This window comes from Pristiophorus japonicus, chromosome 5 (genome assembly GCF_044704955.1).
Source record: "Pristiophorus japonicus isolate sPriJap1 chromosome 5, sPriJap1.hap1, whole genome shotgun sequence".
Lineage (NCBI taxonomy): Eukaryota > Metazoa > Chordata > Chondrichthyes > Pristiophoridae > Pristiophorus > Pristiophorus japonicus.
This window is the reverse complement of record NC_091981.1, coordinates 224,525,166-224,546,468: the sequence shown is the minus strand read 5'-3', so window position 1 is coordinate 224,546,468 and position 21,303 is coordinate 224,525,166. Positions and strand designations below refer to the sequence as shown.

General features: G+C 43.6%; 1 protein-coding gene across 2 annotated transcripts in view; it reads right to left on the bottom strand.

Moving 5' to 3' along the window:
• Window positions 1-21,303, bottom strand: part of adam22 (ADAM metallopeptidase domain 22) — a 472,931-nt gene that overhangs the window by 88,266 nt on the left and 363,362 nt on the right. For both annotated transcript variants that reach the window (XM_070881347.1, XM_070881348.1), the window contains exon 15: window positions 11,653-11,752. In XM_070881347.1, the coding sequence (XP_070737448.1) occupies window positions 11,653-11,752 (100 nt within the window). The remainder of the gene's footprint in view (window positions 1-11,652; window positions 11,753-21,303) is intronic.

The following is a 21,303-nucleotide window of genomic DNA, read 5'->3' as shown; positions in this document are numbered from 1 at the left end:
GAGGTATGGGAAATGGTCTACTTGTCCAGGGCCGCGCCGTGGATCTTGATGACTGGGGGGCAGTGCTGTGCAGCGAGGGCAGGCTGGTGGAGGACCATTGTCTTACGGATGTTTAGCGTAAGGCCCATGCTTTTGTATGCCTCAGTAAATACCTTGACTATGACTTGGATTTCAGTCTCTGTATGTGTTGCGTATGCAATAACTCAATAGGCTTAGTACCGTGAAGTCAATCAGGTGCGACCTGACTCTACTTTATTAGCTCTCAAAGTGAGGATTAAACATGGAGGCTTTCTTTATATACAAGGGCTGCACCTGTGTGTCTGTGGGCCAATGACCTCCAACGGCCGCTCCCCCTGGTGGCAGGTAAACCCAGGCATACATACATTACAATATGTGCAGAGACGCAGGCGTCGTCCGCGTACTGTAGCTCGATGACAGAGGTTGTGGTGGTCTTGGACCTGGCCTGGAGACGACAAAGGTTGAACAGGTTCCTACTTGTTCTGTAGTTTAGTTCCACTCCAGCGGGGAGCTTGTTGACTGTGAGGTGGAGCATGGCAGCGAGGAAGATTGAGAAGAGGGTTAGGGCAATAACGCAGCCATGTTTGACCCCGGTCCGGACGTGGATTGGGTCTGCAATGGAACCGCTGGTAAGGATCACGGCCTGCATGTCGTCGTGGAGCAGGCAGAGGATGGTGATGAACTTTTGGGGGCATCCGAAATGGAAGAGGATGCTCCATAAACCCTCGCAATTGACAGTGTCAAAGGCCTTTGTAAGGTCGAAGGCCATGTATAAGAACTGGTGCAAATCCCTGCATTTTTCCTGCAACTGTCGTGCTGTAAAAATCATGTCCGTTGTGCCTGGTAGGGGATGAAATCCACACTGTGAATCCGGGAGGAGCTCCTCAGCCACAGGGAGAAGGCGATTGAGGAGAACTCTAGCGACGACTTTCCCAGTGGCTGATAACATGGAAATTCCTCTGTAGTCGCCGCAGTCGGACTTGTCCCCCTTTTTAAAGATGGTCACGATCACTGCATCTCCTCCCTCCAGATGAGATGAGGTCATGTATTCGTGCCAACAGTGCCTCTCCGCCTCAGTGGGGATTCCATCTGCTCCCATAGCCTTGTTGTTCTTAAGCTGTCTTACGGCTTTTTCTACCTAGTGGAATGCTGGAGTTTTTACTGAGGTGGTGGCAGATAGCATGCTGCGGGATGGAGTTGAGAACACTCGAGTCAAAGCTAGAGTCTTAATTGAGGAGACCTTCGAAGTGCTCCTTCCAGCGGGCCCTGACTTCCTCGGTGTCCTTGATGAGTGTTTCCCCGTTCTTGGTCAGCAGCGGGGTGGGGCCTTGGGTGTTTGGACCGTAGGTGGCCTTGACTGCGATAAAGGATCCTCGCACATCATGGCTGTTGGCCAGCTGCTGTATCTCCTGTGTTTTCTCCATCCACCACCTGTTCTTTAGGTCCCGGGTTTTTTGTTGGACCTCAGCCTTGAAGGGCCGAATGGCCTACTCCTATTTCTTATGTTCTTTGCTCTTTGTACTTGTGGGTACTCTATCGGTTTGCAGAACTCGACAGCTATCTCATTTCATTTAGAACATTAAGATAAGAAATAGCAGGAGGAATAGGCCATTCGGCCCTTCAAGCCTGGTCCATCATTCAATAAGATCACAGCTGATCTTCTACCTCAACTCTACCTTCCCCCCACTATCCCCATGTCCCTGACTTCCTTAGTATTTAAAAATCTATCAATCTCTGTCATGAATATAGCCAACAATGGTGCATCCACAGCTCTCTGGGGTAGACAATTCCAAAGATTCACACTTCGAGTTAAGAAATTTCTCATTTCAGTCCTAAATGGCCAACCCCTTATTCTGAGACTGTGACTCCTAATTCAAGGTAGATGCTGGGAGAATGTTTCCCCCCCAGCCAGTGGAAACATTCTCCCACAGCATCTACCTTGTCAAGCCCTTTAAAGAATGCTTTATCTCAGGAATCAGTATAGTGGACCATTGTTGCACTCTCTCTAAGGCATGTATATCCTTCCTTAGGTAAGGAGACCAAAACTATACACACAGTACTCCAGATGAGGTCTCACCAGGGCCCTACATAATTGTAGTAAGACTATTTTACTCTTATACTCCCTTTGTAATAAAGGCAACATAACAATTGCTTTCCTAATTGATTGCTGTACCTGCATATTAACTTTCTGTGATTCGTGTACAAAGATACCCAGGTCCCTCTGAATACCAACATTTCCCAGTCTCTCAACATTTAAAAAATATTCTGTTTTTCTATTTCTCCTACCAAAGTGGATAACTTCACATTTCTCCGCATTATATTCCATCTGCCATGTTCATGCCCACTCACTTAACCTGTCTACATCACTTTTCAGCATCTTTGCGTCCTGCTCACCACTTATTTACCCACCTAGCTTTATATCGTTAGCAAACTTTGATATATTACACTCGGCCCCCTCATTCAAGTAATTGATATAGATTGTAAAGTGATCCTCGCGGCACTCCACTACTTATAGTCTGCCAACCAGAAAATGATCTGTTTATTCCTCTGTTTTCTGTCCGTTAACCAATCCTCAATCTATGCTAATCTCGTGAGCCCTAATTTTGTGTAATAACCCCGCGTGGCACCTTATTGAATGCTTTTTGAAAATCGAAATACACAACATCCACTGGTTGTCCCTTATCTACCCTGCTAGTTAATCCGCAAAAAACTCTATTAGATTTGTCAAACACAATTTCCTTTTCATAAATCTGTATTGATTCTGCCCAATCATACTATGATTTTCTATGTGTCCTGTTACTACTTCCCTAATAATAGATTCTAGCATTTCACTACTGCTGATGTCAGGCTAACTGTTCTATAGTTCCCTGTTTTCTCTCTCCCGCCTTTCTTGAATAGCGGGATTATTTCTACCTTCCAATCCACGGGAACCATGCTAGAATCTAGGGAATTCTGTAAGATCAAAACAAATAGAATGTAGGCCATCGGGCCCAGGGGATTTGTTGGCTTTTAGTCCCATTCATTCCTCAAGTACAATTTCTTTAGTAATACTAATTTCTTTAATTTGCTCATTCTCGCTAGATCGTTGGTTCCCCACTATTTTCAGATTGTTATTTGCATCTTGAATTGAATTGAAGTCCATGAGATAAAAAGAGCATGGATACAAAATTGGCTAAGGGATAAGGAAAGACTAACTTGATTTGAGTTTTTTTGATGAGGCATACATGAGTCCAGGATGGTATGTTGCCTCCTTGGTGCCAGGGTCAAGGATGTCACTGAGCGGCTGCAGGGCATTCTGGGGGGAGAGGGTGAACAGCCAGAGGTCATGGTCCACATTGATATCAATGACATAGGTAGGAAGAGGGATGAGATCCTGCAGGCAGAGTTTAAGGAGCTGGGGGGAGAGAGATTAAAAAGCAGGACATAGAAACATAGAAAATAGGTGCAGGAGTAGACCATTCGGTCCTTCGAGCCTGCACCACCATTCAATAAGATCATGGCTGATCATTCACCTCAGTACTCCTTTCCTGCTTTCTCTCCATACTCCTTGATCCCTTTAGCCGTAAGGGCCACATCTAACTCCCTCTTGAATATATCCAACGAACTGGCATCAACAACTTTCTGCGGTAGGGAATTCCACAGGTTAACAATTCTCTGAGTGAAGAAGTTTCTCCTCATCTCAGTCCTAAATGGCCCACCCCTTATCCTTAGACTGTGTCCCCTGGTTCTGAACTTCCCCAACATCGGGAACATTCTTCCCGCATCTAACCTGTCCAGTCACATCAGAATTTTATATGTTTCTATGAGATCCCCTCTCATCCTTCTAAACTCCAGTGAATAAAGTCCCAGTTGGTCCAGTCTCTCCTCATACATCAGTCCAGCCATCCCAGGAATCAGTCTGGTGAACCTTCGCTGCACTCCCTCAATAGCAAGAACATCCTTCCTCAGATTAGGAGACCAAAACTGTACACAATATTCAAGGTGTGGCCTCATCAAGGCCCTGTACAACTGCAGTAAGACCTCCCTCCTCCTATACTCAAAACCCCTAGCTAAGAAGGCCAACATACCATTTGCCTTCTTCACCACGTGCTGTACCTGCATGCCAACTTTCAATGACTGGTGTACTATGACACCCAGGTCTCGTTGCACCTCCCCTTTTCCTAATCTACCATCATTCAGATAATCTGCCTGTGTGTTTTTGCCCCCAAAGTGGATAACCTCACATTTATCCACATTATACTGCATCTGCCATGCATTTGCCCACTCGCCTAACCTGTCCAAGTCACCCTGCAGCCTCTAGTGTCCTGCTCACAGCTCACACCGCCATCCAGTTTAGTGTCATCTGCAAACTTGGAGATATTACACTCAATTCCTTCATCTAAATCATTAATGTATATTGTAAATAGCTGGGGTTCCAGCACTGAGCCCTGCGGCACCCCACTAGTCACTATCTGCCATTCTGAAAAGGACCCGTTTTTCCCGACTCTCTGCTTCCTGTCTGCCAACCAGTTCTCTATCCACGTCAGTACATTACCCCCAATACCATGTGCTTTGATTTTGTACACCAATCTCTTGTGTGGACCTTGTCAAAAGCCTTTTGAAAGTCCAAATACACCACATCCACTGGTTCTACCTTGTCCACTCTACTAGTTACATCCTCAAAAAATTCCAGAAGATTTGTCAAGCAAGATTTCCCTTTCATAAATCCATGTTGACTTGGACCAATCCTGTCACTGCTTTCCAAATGCGCTATTTCATCTTTAATAATTGATTTCAACATTTTCCCACTGCTGATGTCAGGCTAACCGGCCAATAATTACCCGTTTTCTCTCTCCCTCCTTTTTTAAAAAGTGGTGCTACATTAGCTACCCTCCAGTCCATAGGAATTGATCCAGACTCGATAGACTGTTGGAAAATGATCACCAATGCATCCACTATCTCCCGATCACTCCCAATGTCACGAGCTAGAGTACAGAAATAGGAAGATAGAGCAGATGAATACGTGGCTGGAGAGTTGGTGCAGGCGGGAGTGCTTTAGTTTCCTGAGGCATTGGGACCACTTCTGGGGGAGGTGGGATCTGTACAAGCCGGACGGATTGCACCTCAGCAGAGCCGGGACCAATATCCTCGCAGGAGGCTTTTTGCTCGTGCTGTTGGGGAGGGTTTAAACTAGCTTGGCAGGGGGATGGGAACCTGAAAATAGATTCAGTAGGGAGGGGAGTAAAGCTGGAATTAGCAAGCAGAAATAAAGAAAGTGAATTTGAAGGAGAGAGAAAACAAACAGGAAAAAAAGGTTAAAAAACAAACTTAAAGGCACTTTGTCTAAATGCACGTAGCATTTGTAACAAAATAGATGAGTTGACGGCACAAATTGAGACAAACGGGTATGATCTGATAGCCATTACAGAGATGTGGCTGCAAGGTGACCAAGACTGGGAATTAAATATTCAGGGGTACTCGACAATCCGGAAGGACAGACAGAAAGGAAAAGGAGGTGGGGTAGCTCTATTGATAAAGGATGGAATCACTGCAATAGTAAGAAACGATATTGGCTCAAATGATAAGGGTGTTGAAACAGTTTGGGTGAAGATATGGAACAATAAGGGGAAAACGTCACTGGTGAGCGTAGTCTATAGGCCCCCTAACAGTAGCAACTTTGTTGGTCGGAGCATAAACCAGGAAATAGTGGGGGCTTGTAAAAAGGGAACAGCAATAATCATGAGTGATTTTAGCCTGCATATTGATTGGACAAATCAAATTGGTCAGGGTAGCCTTGAGAAGGAGTTCCTAGAGTGCATAAGGGACGGGTTCCTTGAGCAGTATGTAACGGAACCAACCAGGGGGTAGGCTATCTTAGATCTGGTCCTGTGTAATGAGACAGGATTAATAAACAATCTCCTAGTAAAGGAACCCCTCGGAATGAGTGATCACAACATGATTGAATTTCAAATTCAGATGGAGGGTGAGAAAGTTGGATCTCTAACCAGCGTACACTAAGCTTAAATAAAGGAAACCATGAATGTATGAGGGCAGAGTTGGGTAAAGTGGACTGGGAAAATAGATTAAAGTGTAGGACGGTTGATGAACAGTGGTGTACATTTAAGGAGATATTTCACAACTCTCAAGAAAAATATATTCCAGTGAGGAGGAAAGGGTGTAAGAGAAAAGATAGCCATCTGTGGTTAACTAAAGAAATCAAGGACGGTATCCAATTAAAAACAAGGGCATACAAAGTGGCCAAAACTACTGGGAGGACAGAAGACTGGGACGCTTTTAAAAGCCAGCATTTAAAAAATGGTTAAGAAAGGGAAGATAGACTATGAAAGTAAACTAGCACAAAATCTAAAATCAGATAGCAAGAGTTTCTATAGGTATATAAAAAGGAAGAGAGTGGCTAAAGTAAATGCTGGTCCCTTAGAGGACGAGATCGGGGAACTAGTAATGGGGAACATGGAGATGGCAGAAACTCTGAACAAATATTTTGTATCAGTCTTTACGTTGGAGGGCACTAACAATATTCCAACAGTGGATAGTCAAGGGGCTTTGGGGGGGAAGGGGAAGGAACTTAACACAATCACAATCACTAAGGAGGTGGTACTCAGAAAGATAATGGGACTAAAGGCAGATAAATCCCCTAGGCCTGATGGCTGACATCCTCGGGTCTTAAGAGAAGTAGCAGCAGGGATTGTGGATGCATTGGTTGTAATTTACCAAAATTCCCTGGATTCTGGGGAGGTCCCAGCAAATTGGAAAACTGCAAATGTAACGCCCCTATTTAAAAAAGGAGGCAGACAAAAAGCAGGAAACTATAGACCAGTTAGCCTAACATCTGTGGTTGGGAAAATATTGGAGACCATTATTAAAGAAGCAGTAGCAGGATATTTGGATAAGCAAAATTCGGTCAGGCAGAGTCAGCATGGATTTATGAAGGGGAAGTCATGTTTGACAAATTTGCTGGAGTTTTTTGAGGATATGACGAACAGGGTGGATAAAGGGGAACCAGTGGATGTGGTGTATTTGGACTTCCAGAAGGCATTTGACAAGGTGCCACATAAAAGGTTACAGCACAAGATAAATGTTCACGGGGTTGGGGTAATATATTAGCATGGATAGAGGATTGGCTAACTAACAGAAAAGAGAGTTGGGATAAATGGTTCATTCTCTGGTTGGCAACCAGTAACTAGTGGGGTGCCGCAGGGATCAGTGCTGGGACCCCAACTATTTACAATCTATATTAACGACTTGGAAGAAGGGACTGAGTGTAACGTAGCCAAGTTTGCTGACGATACAAAGATGGGAGGAAAAGCAATGTGTGAGGAGGACACAAAATATCTGCAAAAGGACATAAACAGGCTAAGTGAGTGGGCAAAAATTTGGCAGATGGAGTATAATGTTGGAAAGTGTGAGGTCATGCACTTTGGCAGAAAAATATCAAAGAGCAAGTTATTATTTAAATGGAGAAAGATTGCAAAGTGCCGCAGTACAGTGTGACCTGGGGTTACTTGTGCATGAAACACAAAAGAATAATCTGCAGGTACAGCAAGTGATCAGGAAGGCCAATGGTATCTTGGCCTTTATTGCAAAGAGGATGGAGTATAAAAGCAGGGAAGTCTTGCTACAGCTATACATGGTAGTGGTGAGGTCACACCTGGAATACTGCGTGCAGTTTTGGTTTCCATATTTATGAAAGGATATACTTGCTTTGGAGGCAGTTCAGAGAAGGTTCACTAGGTTGTTTCCGGGGATAAGGAGGTCGACATGAAGATAGGTTGGGCTTCTACTCATTGGAATTCAGAAGAATGAGAGGTGATCTTATCGAAACGTATGTTTTTGGTATACGTTAATGACTTGGACCTGGGGGTACAGGGCACAATTTTGAAATTTGCAGATAACGCAAAACCTGGAAATGTAGCAAACAGTGAGGAAAATCGTAATAGACTTCAAGAAGACAGACAGGCTGGTGGAATGGCCAGACACATGGCAGATGAAATTTAATGCAGGGAAATGTGAGGTGATACATTTTGTTAGGAAGAATGAGGAGAGACCATACACACTAAATGGTACAATTTTTAAGGGGTTGCAAGAACAGAGAGACCTGGGAGTGCTTGTGCACAAATCTTTGAAGGTGGCAGCAGTTAATAAAGCATTTGGGATCCTGGACTTTATAAATAGAGGCTATGGGCCCAGAATTGGTGAAGGCCAAGGCCCGCCCAAAGGACCGCTGAGAGACCGGGCGGTACTTTGCCAGGAAGATTCCTCTAAAAGAGGTGGCAGTACCGCCCGGCGGCCAAATCATGGCTTACACCTTCAATCTGGGCGGCAGCTCTCAATCTCGGCAGCAAATGCGATTTCCGCCCAAATGCTGCCAAGGATGGAATCGGGCCCAGGGAGGATGGCAGACATGGAAATGAAAATTATCACCAAAAAAAAAGCGCCGGAAGACCTCCACGGGAGCCCATACAGATAAGACGCTGTAAAAAAAATTAAAAGATGTTCACTAACCTTTTTTTGCAGGTCTTCATACTTACCGTCGGGGTTAGACCTGCCTCCATGCAGCGGTCCTTCCCCCTGCTGCCGCCGACTCCCGCCTGCACCAAACTGGCAGCTCGGCTGGAGGGAGGACACTTGGGCTATTTGGCCGCCAATGGGCGGTTCCCGGTGGTACTCCCCTCCTGCCGGCTGCAGCCCGAGTGGAAACTGGCACAGAGGGGAGACCGGCGGCAAAGCCCCAATTTCAGGGCCATAAGAGTACAAAAGCCAGGAAGTTATGCTAAACCTATAAAAAATCCAGCTGGAGTATTGTGTCTAATTCTGGCAACTTTAGGAAGGACATGAAGTCTTTGCAGGGTTTACAGAAGAGATTTACTAGAATGGTTCCAGGACAAGGCATTACAGTTACGTGGATAGTCTAGAGAAGCTGCGGTTGTTCTCCTTGGAGCAGAGGCTAAGAGGATATTTGATAGTGTTTAAAATCATGAAGGATTTAGATAGAGTAAATAAAGATAAACGGTTTCCAATAGCTGAAGGGTCGACAATGAGAGGGTACAGATTTAAGGTGATTGGCAAAAAAACAGGCGTTGTGAGGAAAAACATTTTTACACGGTGAGTGGTTAGGATTTGGAATATGCAGGGATTTGAGTGTGTGTGGGTGGGGGAGGGGGGGTGGGGCTGGGGAGAGGGACTAACTGGATTGCTCTTCAAGAGAGCCGGTGCGGGCTCAATGGTCCAAATGGCCCCCTTTTGTGATGTAGTATTCTATGATTCCATACCGTGAAGACAGATACAAAGTATTTGTTTAGTGTCTCTGTCAATTCCATATTCCCCATTATAATTTCTCTTGTCTCTAAGAGACTCAAGGTGTACTTTCACTAATCTCTTCCTTTATACATGTCTACAGAAACTTTTACAATCTGTTTTTATGTCTCTTGCTCATTTAATATTGTATTCTCTTTTCTCTTTCTTTATCAATTCCTTAGTCAGCCTTTGCTTAATTCTAAAATCGTCCCACTCCTCGGGCTCTGGTTCCATTGGGTAGGAAATAAATTGTGCAACATTCCTTGAGAGCATCAGTCACCTTCTTGTTACAAATGGTGATCTGCTGCCTGACTAGAGTGGCAATGATCTTTAGTTGCTGCCTGTAAGGATTCAGTTGCAGTGAAATTCAAGGCAGTGGTGACCTTGACTGGTACAGATAATGTTGCTTTCCTGGTGCAACTGGACAGCAGATGACAAATCTTTGCTTTAGCCTTTGAGGGATTAGCAGCCTTCTGAGGCACACATTCAGAAAATTTGAAGAAAATCTTTCTTGATCTATAAACCCTATGGAGTAGCAACAATGTGTAGGAATCAAACATCTTATATGATGTCTCACTCTCAGTGTGTCCCATCTAGCCTCTTCCATTTCATCGTCCTCTTCTTTATAACATAGAAATTGAAGGATTCCATTGGGACATCCATGTTCCAGTCCAAAACTGCACTATTTGAAGATGTAGCTAGAAATCTCAGCAAAAGTCGTGACAGATCTTCCAAAGTAAACAGTTCATTATGCAGGTAACGTAACACCAACCTTCAGATGCAGCACACAGAATTGCCTCCTCAATGCAGTAGCCCCCTCCAAGATACCTTAGTGGTACTCATAATTTGGGTGGGAAATGGCACAGAAGAGTTACAATACTCATTTGACTTCAGGCCTTAAAGGGAACTAGTGATTTTATTGGCAGGAAAATTCTAGTGCAATGTTAAACTGGCAATTTTGAGGTAATGGGCATTACTGCTTTTTGTTTAAACTTAGTAAATAATAACATTGCAGCAGGGTGATTCAGCAGAACTGTAATTTACCGATAATTCTTTCCAATATAGAACATTAAGTATAGAACAGTAAGAAGTGTAATGAACAGGAAAAGCTAATTAGACCCAACAAGCCTGATCTTTTCTCAGATTAATTGCCCACCTTCTCGCCATATTATTCAAATTCTTCTCTCTCCAGAAATGCAGTCAATAGTGCTTTGAACCCATTTACACTCATCCACTTCAATGGGCTCCCCTGCTAGCTTATTCCATAATTCGACTACCCTTTGGGTCAAAAGGCTTCTGATCAACTTCCCTTCTTATCCCCAATGTTTAGTTTGTGCCCTTTGTGGTTTTAAATCCCTCATAATAATGAACAATTTGTCTGGATTCTTATTGTCAATTCTTTTCATAGTAAGCTGTGGCTCAGTTGGTAGCACCGTCACCTGAGAGTCAGAAGGTTGTGGGTTCAAGTCTAACCCCAGAGATAGGAGCACAAAAATCTAGGCTGACATTCCAGCGCAGTACTGAGGGAGTGCTGCACTGTTGGTAGGTGCTGTCTTTTGGATCAGACATTAAACCAAGGCCATGTCTGTCCTCTCAGGTGGATGTTGTAATGTATGCACCTGTGAGGAGGCTCACAGCTTTGTAGAGCTGTCGCATTGTCAGATATAAAAAATCCTATGGCACTATTTTGAAGAAGAACAGGGGAGTTATCCCCGGTGTCCTAGCCAATATTTATTCCTCAATCAACATTACTAAAAACTGATTATCTGGTCATCATCACATTGCTGTTTGTGGAAGCTTGCAGAGTGCAAATTGGCTGCCCCGTTTCTTACATTACAACAGTGACTACACTCCAAAAAGTACTTCATTGGCTGAAAAGCACTTCGGGACATCCGGTGGATGTGGAAGTGCTATATAGATGCAACTCTTTCTTTCTTTAGTTTTAAAAACTTCATTAGGTCGCTTCAAAGTCTCTTTTCCAAAGAAAACAAGTCCAGCATCCTTAACCTTTCTTCATAACTCATTCCTGATAGGCACAATTATCTTTGTTGATTGCCTCTACACCTTCTGAGGATCAATAATCTCTTTTCACAGATACATGACCAGACAATCAAACTTCAAATATAAATAATTGTAATTCTTACATCTATAACTGTCTACTTGTAGAGTTAAAGCAAAAAAGTAAATGTTTTTTGATCAAATTACTGTTCTTGAAATAACACAAATTATAACTTAAAATACTTTTAAATTTGTAGTTTTTAATTCACCTTACGAAGAGAAAGTGAGATAACAAACAATAGGGACCACAGTAAAATGATGCGCACAATTCCTGATACTTACACGCGTAGGTTTATTGAAGAGACAGTTACCACCACCACTGTTCAAAAACTCCTGGTATTCTTCTATGTTGCATTTAGAAAATTTCCGTGGAAGATAATACCTGCAGATATTAGTAAGGTATATTAACGACATCATAGCAGGAGGTATACAACTATCAAGTCTATTCATCCTGATAACAACAATCAGTTGGAAAACTTGAAACACCACAGGCCAGATTTTCCTCTTTAGCACTTGGGCATAAAGCAACACATAGGTGGAGTGCATAGAGGAAAATCAGACAGGAAGGAGTACATGCCCACAATGCAGCCTACCTGATTTTCCATCCAATAACTTAAATGGAGGAAAACTGGGCAGACTACATTACAGGTCTGTGATCCTCCCTTGCTGATTTGTTTATAGACGTTCCGCCCATGTGATCCTTCACATGCAAGCATTAAAGAAGAAAATCTCCCCTCACATCTTGTACAGTCTCCTAAAGTGTACAAGAAACATTCATTGCTTCCATCGTTGTGCAGTGTTTACTAGATGCTGTTGTGTAACAGTGTACAAAAGTTAAAGCATCACAAATTCTATCTTCGTTTTTTGAACTTGTAATATATCTATGTATACATATAAAAGTCTTGTATTTGGTGGCACACTGAACATGTCAAACATCTGGTCTATGTCACTTGACAGGCTCAAATATTCACAAAACAGCAACAAATCATAACTGAATAATTAAAACAAAACAAAAGTAATTAAAGAGGACGGTTGTGACCTTGAAAATCTACCCTCTCCCCAAGGGGAGGAGCCAGTGATTTACAAGCACCTACCAATTTGAAAATAAATTTTGATCGCAATTAGCGTCTACTTTGACCTCAGGATATGCCTATTTCCAGCAGATTTTGGGGTATTAATGGGACACAGCTCCATCTTGCGAGAAACTTCCATTTAGATAGCAACTTCTGACATTCTCAGGACATCCCAAAGCACTTCATAAATCAATTAATTACTTTGGAAGTGCAGTCAACATTTGCATACTGTATAGTCCCACAAACAACAAATGAGATGAATGATCAGTTAATCTGTTTTTAGTGATATGGTTGAAAAAGAATGTTGGCTAAGATACCGCCGGCATTAAGATACCACGAGAACTTCCTGCTCTTCTTCAAAGAAGTTAACCGTGATTAAGTGAGAACCCTAGTTATGTGCTGTAATGCTGCTTATAAAACAGAATATCAATGGACTTACTATGATCTGCCAGTACTATTAATGAATTTTAAAATCCTTATTCATCTCAAAACCCCAAACTGTATTAACGGCCAACAGATGTTACATGTGTGGACGGGACAAAAAATGAACATAATTGCCCACTTTTGCAAGAAGGGCCTTAATACAAAACATGACCTAAAAATTCTGAAGTAAATTAATTCTGTTCAAGTAGCCTCAGCTGTAAAAAGGTTGAACATTAGTTTGAACAACCTAACAACAAAGACCAAACAAACAACAAATGAAAACAAAAAAGCTTTTGTAGCATTAAATGCGCTGACCTATCTCTTCCATCACTCAGGAAACTTCATGCAGCTAAAAGTTACTGTGAATATCAATTGTATTCATAGCATTCAAGGGACCGCCTATGATGATGATCATCATTAATTGGAACTGTGCTTACAGATTAGATTGTGGGTGCACTATTCAACGAGGTTGAAAATTATCAAAGCAACTAATTACTGAACATTCATGGAACCACTTGTTATCTGGTAGGAAACAGTATATTTAACTATTGTTTCCGATAACGCTTTCATCATTGTACTGCATTTGAAAGCAATTAACAACCACTTAATCGCTTGCATTTTAGGATTGCATATTGTGTTAGATGAATGGAAAATGAATATAAAAATCTGATGAGGCAATTTAACTGGATAGAATTAAAACAAAACGATCTCTAAAATTTCCCCTTTTGATGTTACAGCAAAAAAACTCATAGCTGAAAAATCAAAGTACATATCTTTATGATACATCACAGTGAACTAGACTAATGAACAAAGAACTGATAAACTCCTTACAGGGATCAGAAAATGTACAATACATGATTTGTAACAAGTAAAGTAATACATACGATATTTGTATCACACTTGGTGCTAATGTGTCATTTAAAAAGACACATGGGGTAGGTGTTCCAGCTGAGCATTGTTTGACCAGCCAGCTGGCTGAGCGTGCTTGCCAGCTGCCAATAATCCCATCGCGAGGCCCTGTCCATTTTAAAACCAAGCCTGGGCTCCCGGGCCATGAGCGGAAAATAAGCACCCCGGCACAGCCTCCCAACCTCATCTCATCGTGCAGTCCGTCCGGTCTCTGAACCGATAGGTAGGTAGGTTCAGGGGCGAGGGTCTGTTCTGGGGGTGTAGAGGAGGATGAGGTTTGGCAGTGGCCCAAGTTGCACTCCTGCTCCTCCCAGCCTCATCTAAATAAATTAAAACTTGCCTGCAAGCCTTGTCTTTGGCCAGATACTGGGCGGGGCAAGTACCCTGCACAATCTACCCAATTGATGCCGAAAATTATAGAGCTCAAATTTCCTCGGTTATCCTTGCTGTTTTTTTGGCGCGCTCCGCTTTTTTTTGCCTAAATTAAATATCCAAGTTTCCCCAAAGATTGTGCACCAGCATAACTCAGTTAGTTACGATTTTGTTTAGGTTTGTTTTTTTTGCGTAACCTGATGTCTGCGCCAGTTTTTCATATTTATGCAAGTTTGGCCAACTTACATTTTTCCTAGGACGGCGTATGTGACCACTCGCAAAAAACCTTCTGGGCACTTAAGAAAAACCATCGCACATTAAAAAAATCGGCGCAGAAAGACGGCATTATTTTTACACGAAGTTTTGGAAGGAGTCAAGAACACATTAAATATGCATCATGAAGCTTAATTTTTTCAAACTACAAACCCAGCAAATGGAAGTCTAATACAATTCTTTAATTTTGGATTTTTTTCCAAAGTGCTACACCATTACCAAACATCTCCAAGCCGGGCTCGAGGGTTGGAGCATTGGCCGGCAGAATCGATCCCTTGCCCGGACACGGACTTGAATTCAAAAGAAGCCCGGAGTGTGTAGAGCGGTGTGGAAGCCAAACTGAAGGGATGAGAACTCTTACGCTATGCAGCAGCATCAAAAGAAGCCCGGGGGGTGTTTTCCGAGCCCATGTCCGGGCAAGGGAGCAATTCTGCCGGCCAACCCTCGAGCCCGGTGAGAGGATGTTCGGTCGGTGGTGGTACTTTGAAAAAATCTAAAATTAAAAAATTGCATTAGATTTCTTTGCCCCAAATGTCCTCATTGAAAGCCTAGCTTCCCGTTCTAAGCAGGCCTATAGCGCATGCGCAGACCTGGGCGTGGTTCATACTAGGGCATAGACCTTGGGGAGAATTAGAACAAAGAAGCTTGTCCTGCTGTTTTAAGCTTCTTGCAACGGTACAATTTAATCATGGGGGCAATACTGACAATGCCATATCTCGTGCAAGCCTTCTGCATGATGCTGCGGAGGAGGAGGCCTTACCCACGTCGGGTATATCGAGACAGGTGTTCATATCTGCATCTGAGTGATGCAGACTGTATGAGAAGGCTGTGTTTCCACAAAGAAGTTGGAACCAAGATCTGTGAGTTAGTAAAAGCAGACCTGTAACCTAGAAGCGTCAGGAGAACTGCTTTGTCAGTTGAAATGAAGGTTACAGCTGCATTTTCATTCTATGCATCTTGATCATTCCAAGCTACAACTGGGGATGTGCGCATCATTTCTCAACATGCAACACTTATCTGCATTCAGCAGGTGACTGCTGCACTATATGCCAGGAGGAGTGACTACATAAAGTTCCCCATGACTGCCCAGGCAATGCGTGAAAGGGCTGTGGGCTTCTCCAGGATTGCTGGCTTCCAAAAGGTACAGGGCTGCATTGATTGTACCCACATCACCTTGCGAGCACCTTTGGAGGATTCGGAGATGTAAAGGAACAGAAAAGGCTTTCACGCCATTAACGTGAAACTCATGTGTGACGACATGCATCGCATTATGTCAGTTGATGTGAGATATGCTGGGAGCACCCAGGATGCGTTCATCCTATACGAGAGGGCAATATCTGCCATGTTTCAGTAGCAGCCAGAAGGGCAGAGCTGACTGGGAATACAACATGTCGCACATTGCGATGCACAGCATCATTGAGAGGACCATTGGCATATTCAAACAGCGTTTCCGATGCCTGAACCATTCCGGAGGCTACTTGCTATACTCCTCTGAGATTGTCGGTCAGTTCACTGTTGTGTGCTGCATGCTGCATGACTTAGCCATCATGAGGCAGCAGCACCTGATAGTAGAAGACCCACCTGAGGTGAGAGTGGCTGAAGATGAGGAGGAAGATGAAGGTGATGAGGAGGAGGAGGAAGCCATGCAACTACTTTAACCCGGAGCATGACGGCAGAGGAGGGCGGGCCGTCATGCGGTAATGTGGAAGGCAGAGGTTGGTCTGGGGATTGGAGTGCAAGTGGCAGTTGATTCTGTCAATGGGCGTGGGATCTGGGCGTGTTCCATTATTGCAGTAGCTAACTCCAACATTCCTTCCCTCATGTGCCCTGACAGTGTCCCAGCCTTCCCTCCCTCATGTTTGCCGACAGTGTATCAGCTACCCGAGACATTCCCTTTCTCATGTTCACTGACAACCCATCAGCTACCTGCGACCTTCCTTCCCTCATGTGCACTAACATTATATCAGCTGCCTGCAACATTCCCTCCCTCATGTGCCCCGACAGTATCTCAACGACCTCCAGCATTCTCTCGCTCATGTTCCTGGACAATCTCCCATTTTTTGAGAGTGTGTTGTTACTTCTCCCGACAGTCCCGATACCTCATCACCCACCCCACTGATGGTGTCCAGGAGTGATCGTGTAAGGTCAATGCTCTCCGCACTCATTGCCAACATCTGAACCACATCTGTCAGATCCTGCACCTCAGGAGAGCGCAGTCGAGCGCTCCTTCCCCTCGTCACCCTGGGTGTGGCTCGCTGCATCTCACTGGGACCCGCAGCCTCGGACGGAGGGGCCCTGGGTGTGCCTCGCTGCACCCCACTGGAATCCCCAGCCTCGGACTGTGAGAAACCATGGAATGTCCCAACACTCGTACCACTCAGGAAAGGGCCTGGCACCTCAATGGGCGGAACCTGCACCTCTTCCAGAGTGTGTACAACAGTGTGGTCTTCATCCATCACTTCCCCCTCACCCCCATGCTCTTGGTCTGGAAGGTGGGATTGGAAGATGTTTTCCTCTTCAGGCTCGTCCACGACTGAATCTTCTTCTGCATTGGCTTCAGCCACAAGTTCTACAAAATATAACAGGACAGACAAATGGTTAGCAACAGAGGAGGGAGCAGGGTAGGTGGCATGAGTAGGCACACAAAGCACAGGCAGCAGGCTGATTTGAAGGACCACGATGAATCATAGCACATTGCATCAACCGAAGCGTAGCTGACAGAAACATCCCCATGAACCGAAGCATGGCTAGCCCACGCTGTACTTAACATTTAGCAAAGCCAGACTGTGGAATTTGCAGGACTTACCCTCTCCCTCAAGTGTGGGTCCAACTTGTGCAGTGGTGGTTGCTTTTCTCCAGGCAGGATCTATCAAAGCAGCGACCCTGTCTTCCAAGGATGTCAGTGGGTGCAGATTTTCCAGGCCTCCTCCTGTTCCAAGTTCTTTCCCTTTTGTGGTGTGCCACCTTTCTCTGCAAAGATGAAAATATTACTTTTTAGAGAGGGTGTCTTTCTGCTGGGTGAGACATATACAGATGGTCACATTTACAATTGCAATTCCATTGAATAATTGAAAATAATACTTACACTAACTACTTGACCAAGGGTGGTCACCATTGCACAGTAATCGGCTGCAAGTTGGTTCCAGCGTTTCTTCATTTCTTTTGGTGAAACTTTTGTGTGACCTTTGCTGGTGTCCAGCTCGTGCCATCTGGCCTCAATCACAGTAACCAGTGCCTCCAGTTCATCCTGTAAGAAATTCTTGGTCCTTGAGCCGCGTTGCATATTGTATTGCAGCTCTGATTTTTCCAATGAGAATTAAATTTCTCACACACAACTGGCTCTTTAAAAATGGCCGAATGCAGACCGGGAGTTGTACTGGGCATGTGTGCCTATAGCAGTCATGTCAAAAACGTCCTTTTTTTTGTGCATGCACGGAAGGGGGGTGGGCGCAGACATTAGGCTCCACCCCCGAGGCTAAAGGACAGGGAAACTTGCTAGTTATTTGTTTTGGAGTAATCGGGGCCAAAAAAAAAACAGGCATAACTCTTGCAATACGCCAAAAAATGGCATTAGGAAAACAAGCCACCATAATTAGTAAACGTTGTGCAAAAACACCATCTAACATTGGTACACAAGACCCCTAAATGTGCCAACAACGACAGATGTTTCAATCAGCACTGGCACTGGCAAAACCCTCCAGCAATGCAGTTTGGCCCAGATTCTACTCCATTAAAAACCCACTTAAACCTAGCCCCATTTAATCAAGTTAAATGAGAATCATTTTTTCTCTTGGGTAAATGAATACAAATATACCTGGGCCATTACATGCCCTGAAAACTATGAGAATGTAAATTTTTCTTAATGAAGCTTACACCAACAAAGAAATACTTTGTTTTAACATAGGCCCATTAACTGTGGGAGTGCAGGACCTTCACTCAGACGACTCTATATTCAAGAGTGCACTACACTCACAAACAAGCAGAAACACGCCAGCGAGTGTCTAGAACACTTGCAATGACATCATCAATAAAACATCAACAGTGCATTCCACTTATTTCATCATCTTCATTCGAATTTTCATCATACTGTTACTTTGTTCAATGTTGTCTCTATTGCAGGGCAAATAAATAGGACAAGGAAATAAAAACATAAGAACATAAGAACATAAGAATTAGGAACAGGGGTAGGCCATCTAGCCCCTCAAGCCTGCTCCGCCATTCAACAAGATCATGGCTGATCTGGCCGTGGACTCAGCTCCACTTACCCGCCCGCTCCCCGTATCCCTTAATTCCCTTATTGGTTAAAAATCTATCTATCCGTGACTTGAATACATTCAATGAACTAGCTTCAACTGCTTCCTTGGGCAGAGAATTCCACAGATTCACAACCCTCTGGGAGAAGAAATTCCTTCTCAACTCGGTTTTAAATTGGCTCCCCCGTATTTTGAGGCTGTGCCCCCTAGTTCTAGTCTCCACCACCAATGGAAACAATCTCTCTGCCTCTATCTTGTCTATCCCTTTCATTATTTTAAATGTTTTTATAAGATCATCCCTCATCCTTCTGAACTCCAACGAGTAAAGACCCAGTCTACGCAATCTATCATCATAAGGTAACCCCCTCATCTCCGGAATCAGCCTAGTGAATCGTCTCTATACCCCCTCCAAAGCCAGTATATCTTTCCTTAAGTAAGGTGAACAAAACTGCATGCAGTACTCCAGGTGCGGCCTCACCAATACCCTATACAGTTGCAGCAGGACCTCCCTGCTTTTGTACTCCATCCCTCTCGCAATGAAGACCAACATTCCATTCGCCTTCCTGATTACCTGCTGCACCTGCAAACTAACTTTTTGGGATTCATGCACAAGGACCCCCAGGTCCCTCTGCACCACAGCATGTTGTAATTTCTCCCCATTCAAATAATATTCCCTTTTGCTGTTTTTTTTCCCAAAGTGGATGACCTCACACTTTCCGACATTGTATTCCATCTGCCAAACCTTAGCCCATTCGCTTGACCTATCCAAATCTCTTTGCAGCCTCTCTGTGTCCTCTACACAACCCGCTTTCCCACTAATCTTTGTGTCATCTGCAACTTTTGTTACACTACACTCTGTCCCCTCTTCCAGGTCATCTATGTATATTGTAAACAGTTGTGGTCCCAGCACCGATCCCTGTGGCATACCACTAACCACCGATTTCCAACCCGAAAAGGATCCATTTATCCCGACTCTCTGCTTTCTGTTCGCCAGTCAATTCTCTATCCATGCTAATACATTTCCTCTGACTCCGCATACCTCTATCTTCTGCAGTAACCTTTTGTGTGGCACCTTATCGAATGCCTTTTGGAAATCTAAATACACCACATCCAATCGGTACACCTCTATCTACCATGCTCGTTATATCCTCAAAGAATTCCAGTAAATTAGTTAAACATGATTTCCTGTTCATGAATCCATGCTGCGTCTGCTTGATTGCACTATTCCTATCTAGATATCCCGCTATTTCTTCCTTAATGATAGTTTTAAGCATTTTCCCCACTACAGATGTTAAACTAACCGGCCTTTAGTTACCTGCCTTTTGTCTGCCCCCCTTTTTAAACAGAGGCGTTACATTAGCTGCTTTCCAATCCGATGGTACCTCCCCAGAGTCCAGAGAATTTTGGTAGATAATAACGAATGCATCTGCTATAACTTCCGCCATCTCTTTTAATACCCTGGGATGCATTTCATCAGGACCAGGGGACTTGTCTACCTTGAGTCCCATTAGCCTGTCCAGCACTACCCCCCTAGTGATAGTGATTGTCTCAAGGTCTTCACTTCCCACATTCCTGTGACCAGCAATTTTTGGCATGGTTTCTGTGTCTTCCACTGTGAAGACCGAAGCAAAATGTATGTTTAAGGTCTCAGCCATTTCCACATTTCCCATTATTAAATCCCCCTTCTCATCTTCTAAGGGACCAACATTTACTTTAGTCACTCTTTTCCGTTTTATATATCTGTAAAAGCTTTTACTATCTGTTTTTATGTTTTGCGCAAGTTTACCTTCGTAATCTATCTTTCCTTTCTTTATTGCTTTTTTAGTCATTCTTTGCTGTTGTTTAAAATTTTCCCAATCTTCTAGTTTCCCACTAACCTTGGCCACCTTGTACGCATTGGTCTTTAATTTGATATTCTCCTTTATTTCCTTGGTTATCCACGGCTGGTTATCCCTTCTCTTACCGCCCTTCTTTTTCACTGGAATATATTTTTGTTGCGCACTATGAAAGAGCTCCTTAAAAGTTCTCACTGTTCCTCAATTGTGTTTAGTCTGTGTTTCCAGTCTACTTTAGCCAATATCCCACTGTAGTCCCCTTTGTTTAAGCATAGTATGCTCGTTTCTGACACAACTTCCTCCCCCTTAATCTGTATTACAAATTCAACCATTTTGTGATCACTCATTCCGAGAGGATCTTTTACTAGGAGATCGTTTATTTTTCCTGTCTCATTACACAGGACCAGATCTAAGATAGCTTGCTCCCTTGTAGGTTCTGTAACATACTGTTCTAAGAAACAATCCCGTATGCATTCTATGAATTCCTCCTCCAGACTACCCCGTGCGATTTGACCCCGTGGGTCCTGAAGTTGTGCTGTGTCTCCTATTGTCATCTGTACCATAAATGCCGGTGCTACAGATGTGCAAAATATTTTATGCTATAAAGAACATGTTAATTAATTATACCTATTGCATTTAATTTAATAATGATCATTTGACAATAGAATTTTTTCCAATACCTCCGGGAAGAGTGACTACCACTTATGAAGAGTGACTTGAGAAGTTGGGCTTTTTCTCTGGAAAAGGACTTAGAGATATTCAAGGTTACGGGGTGACCTGATTGAGGTATTCAAG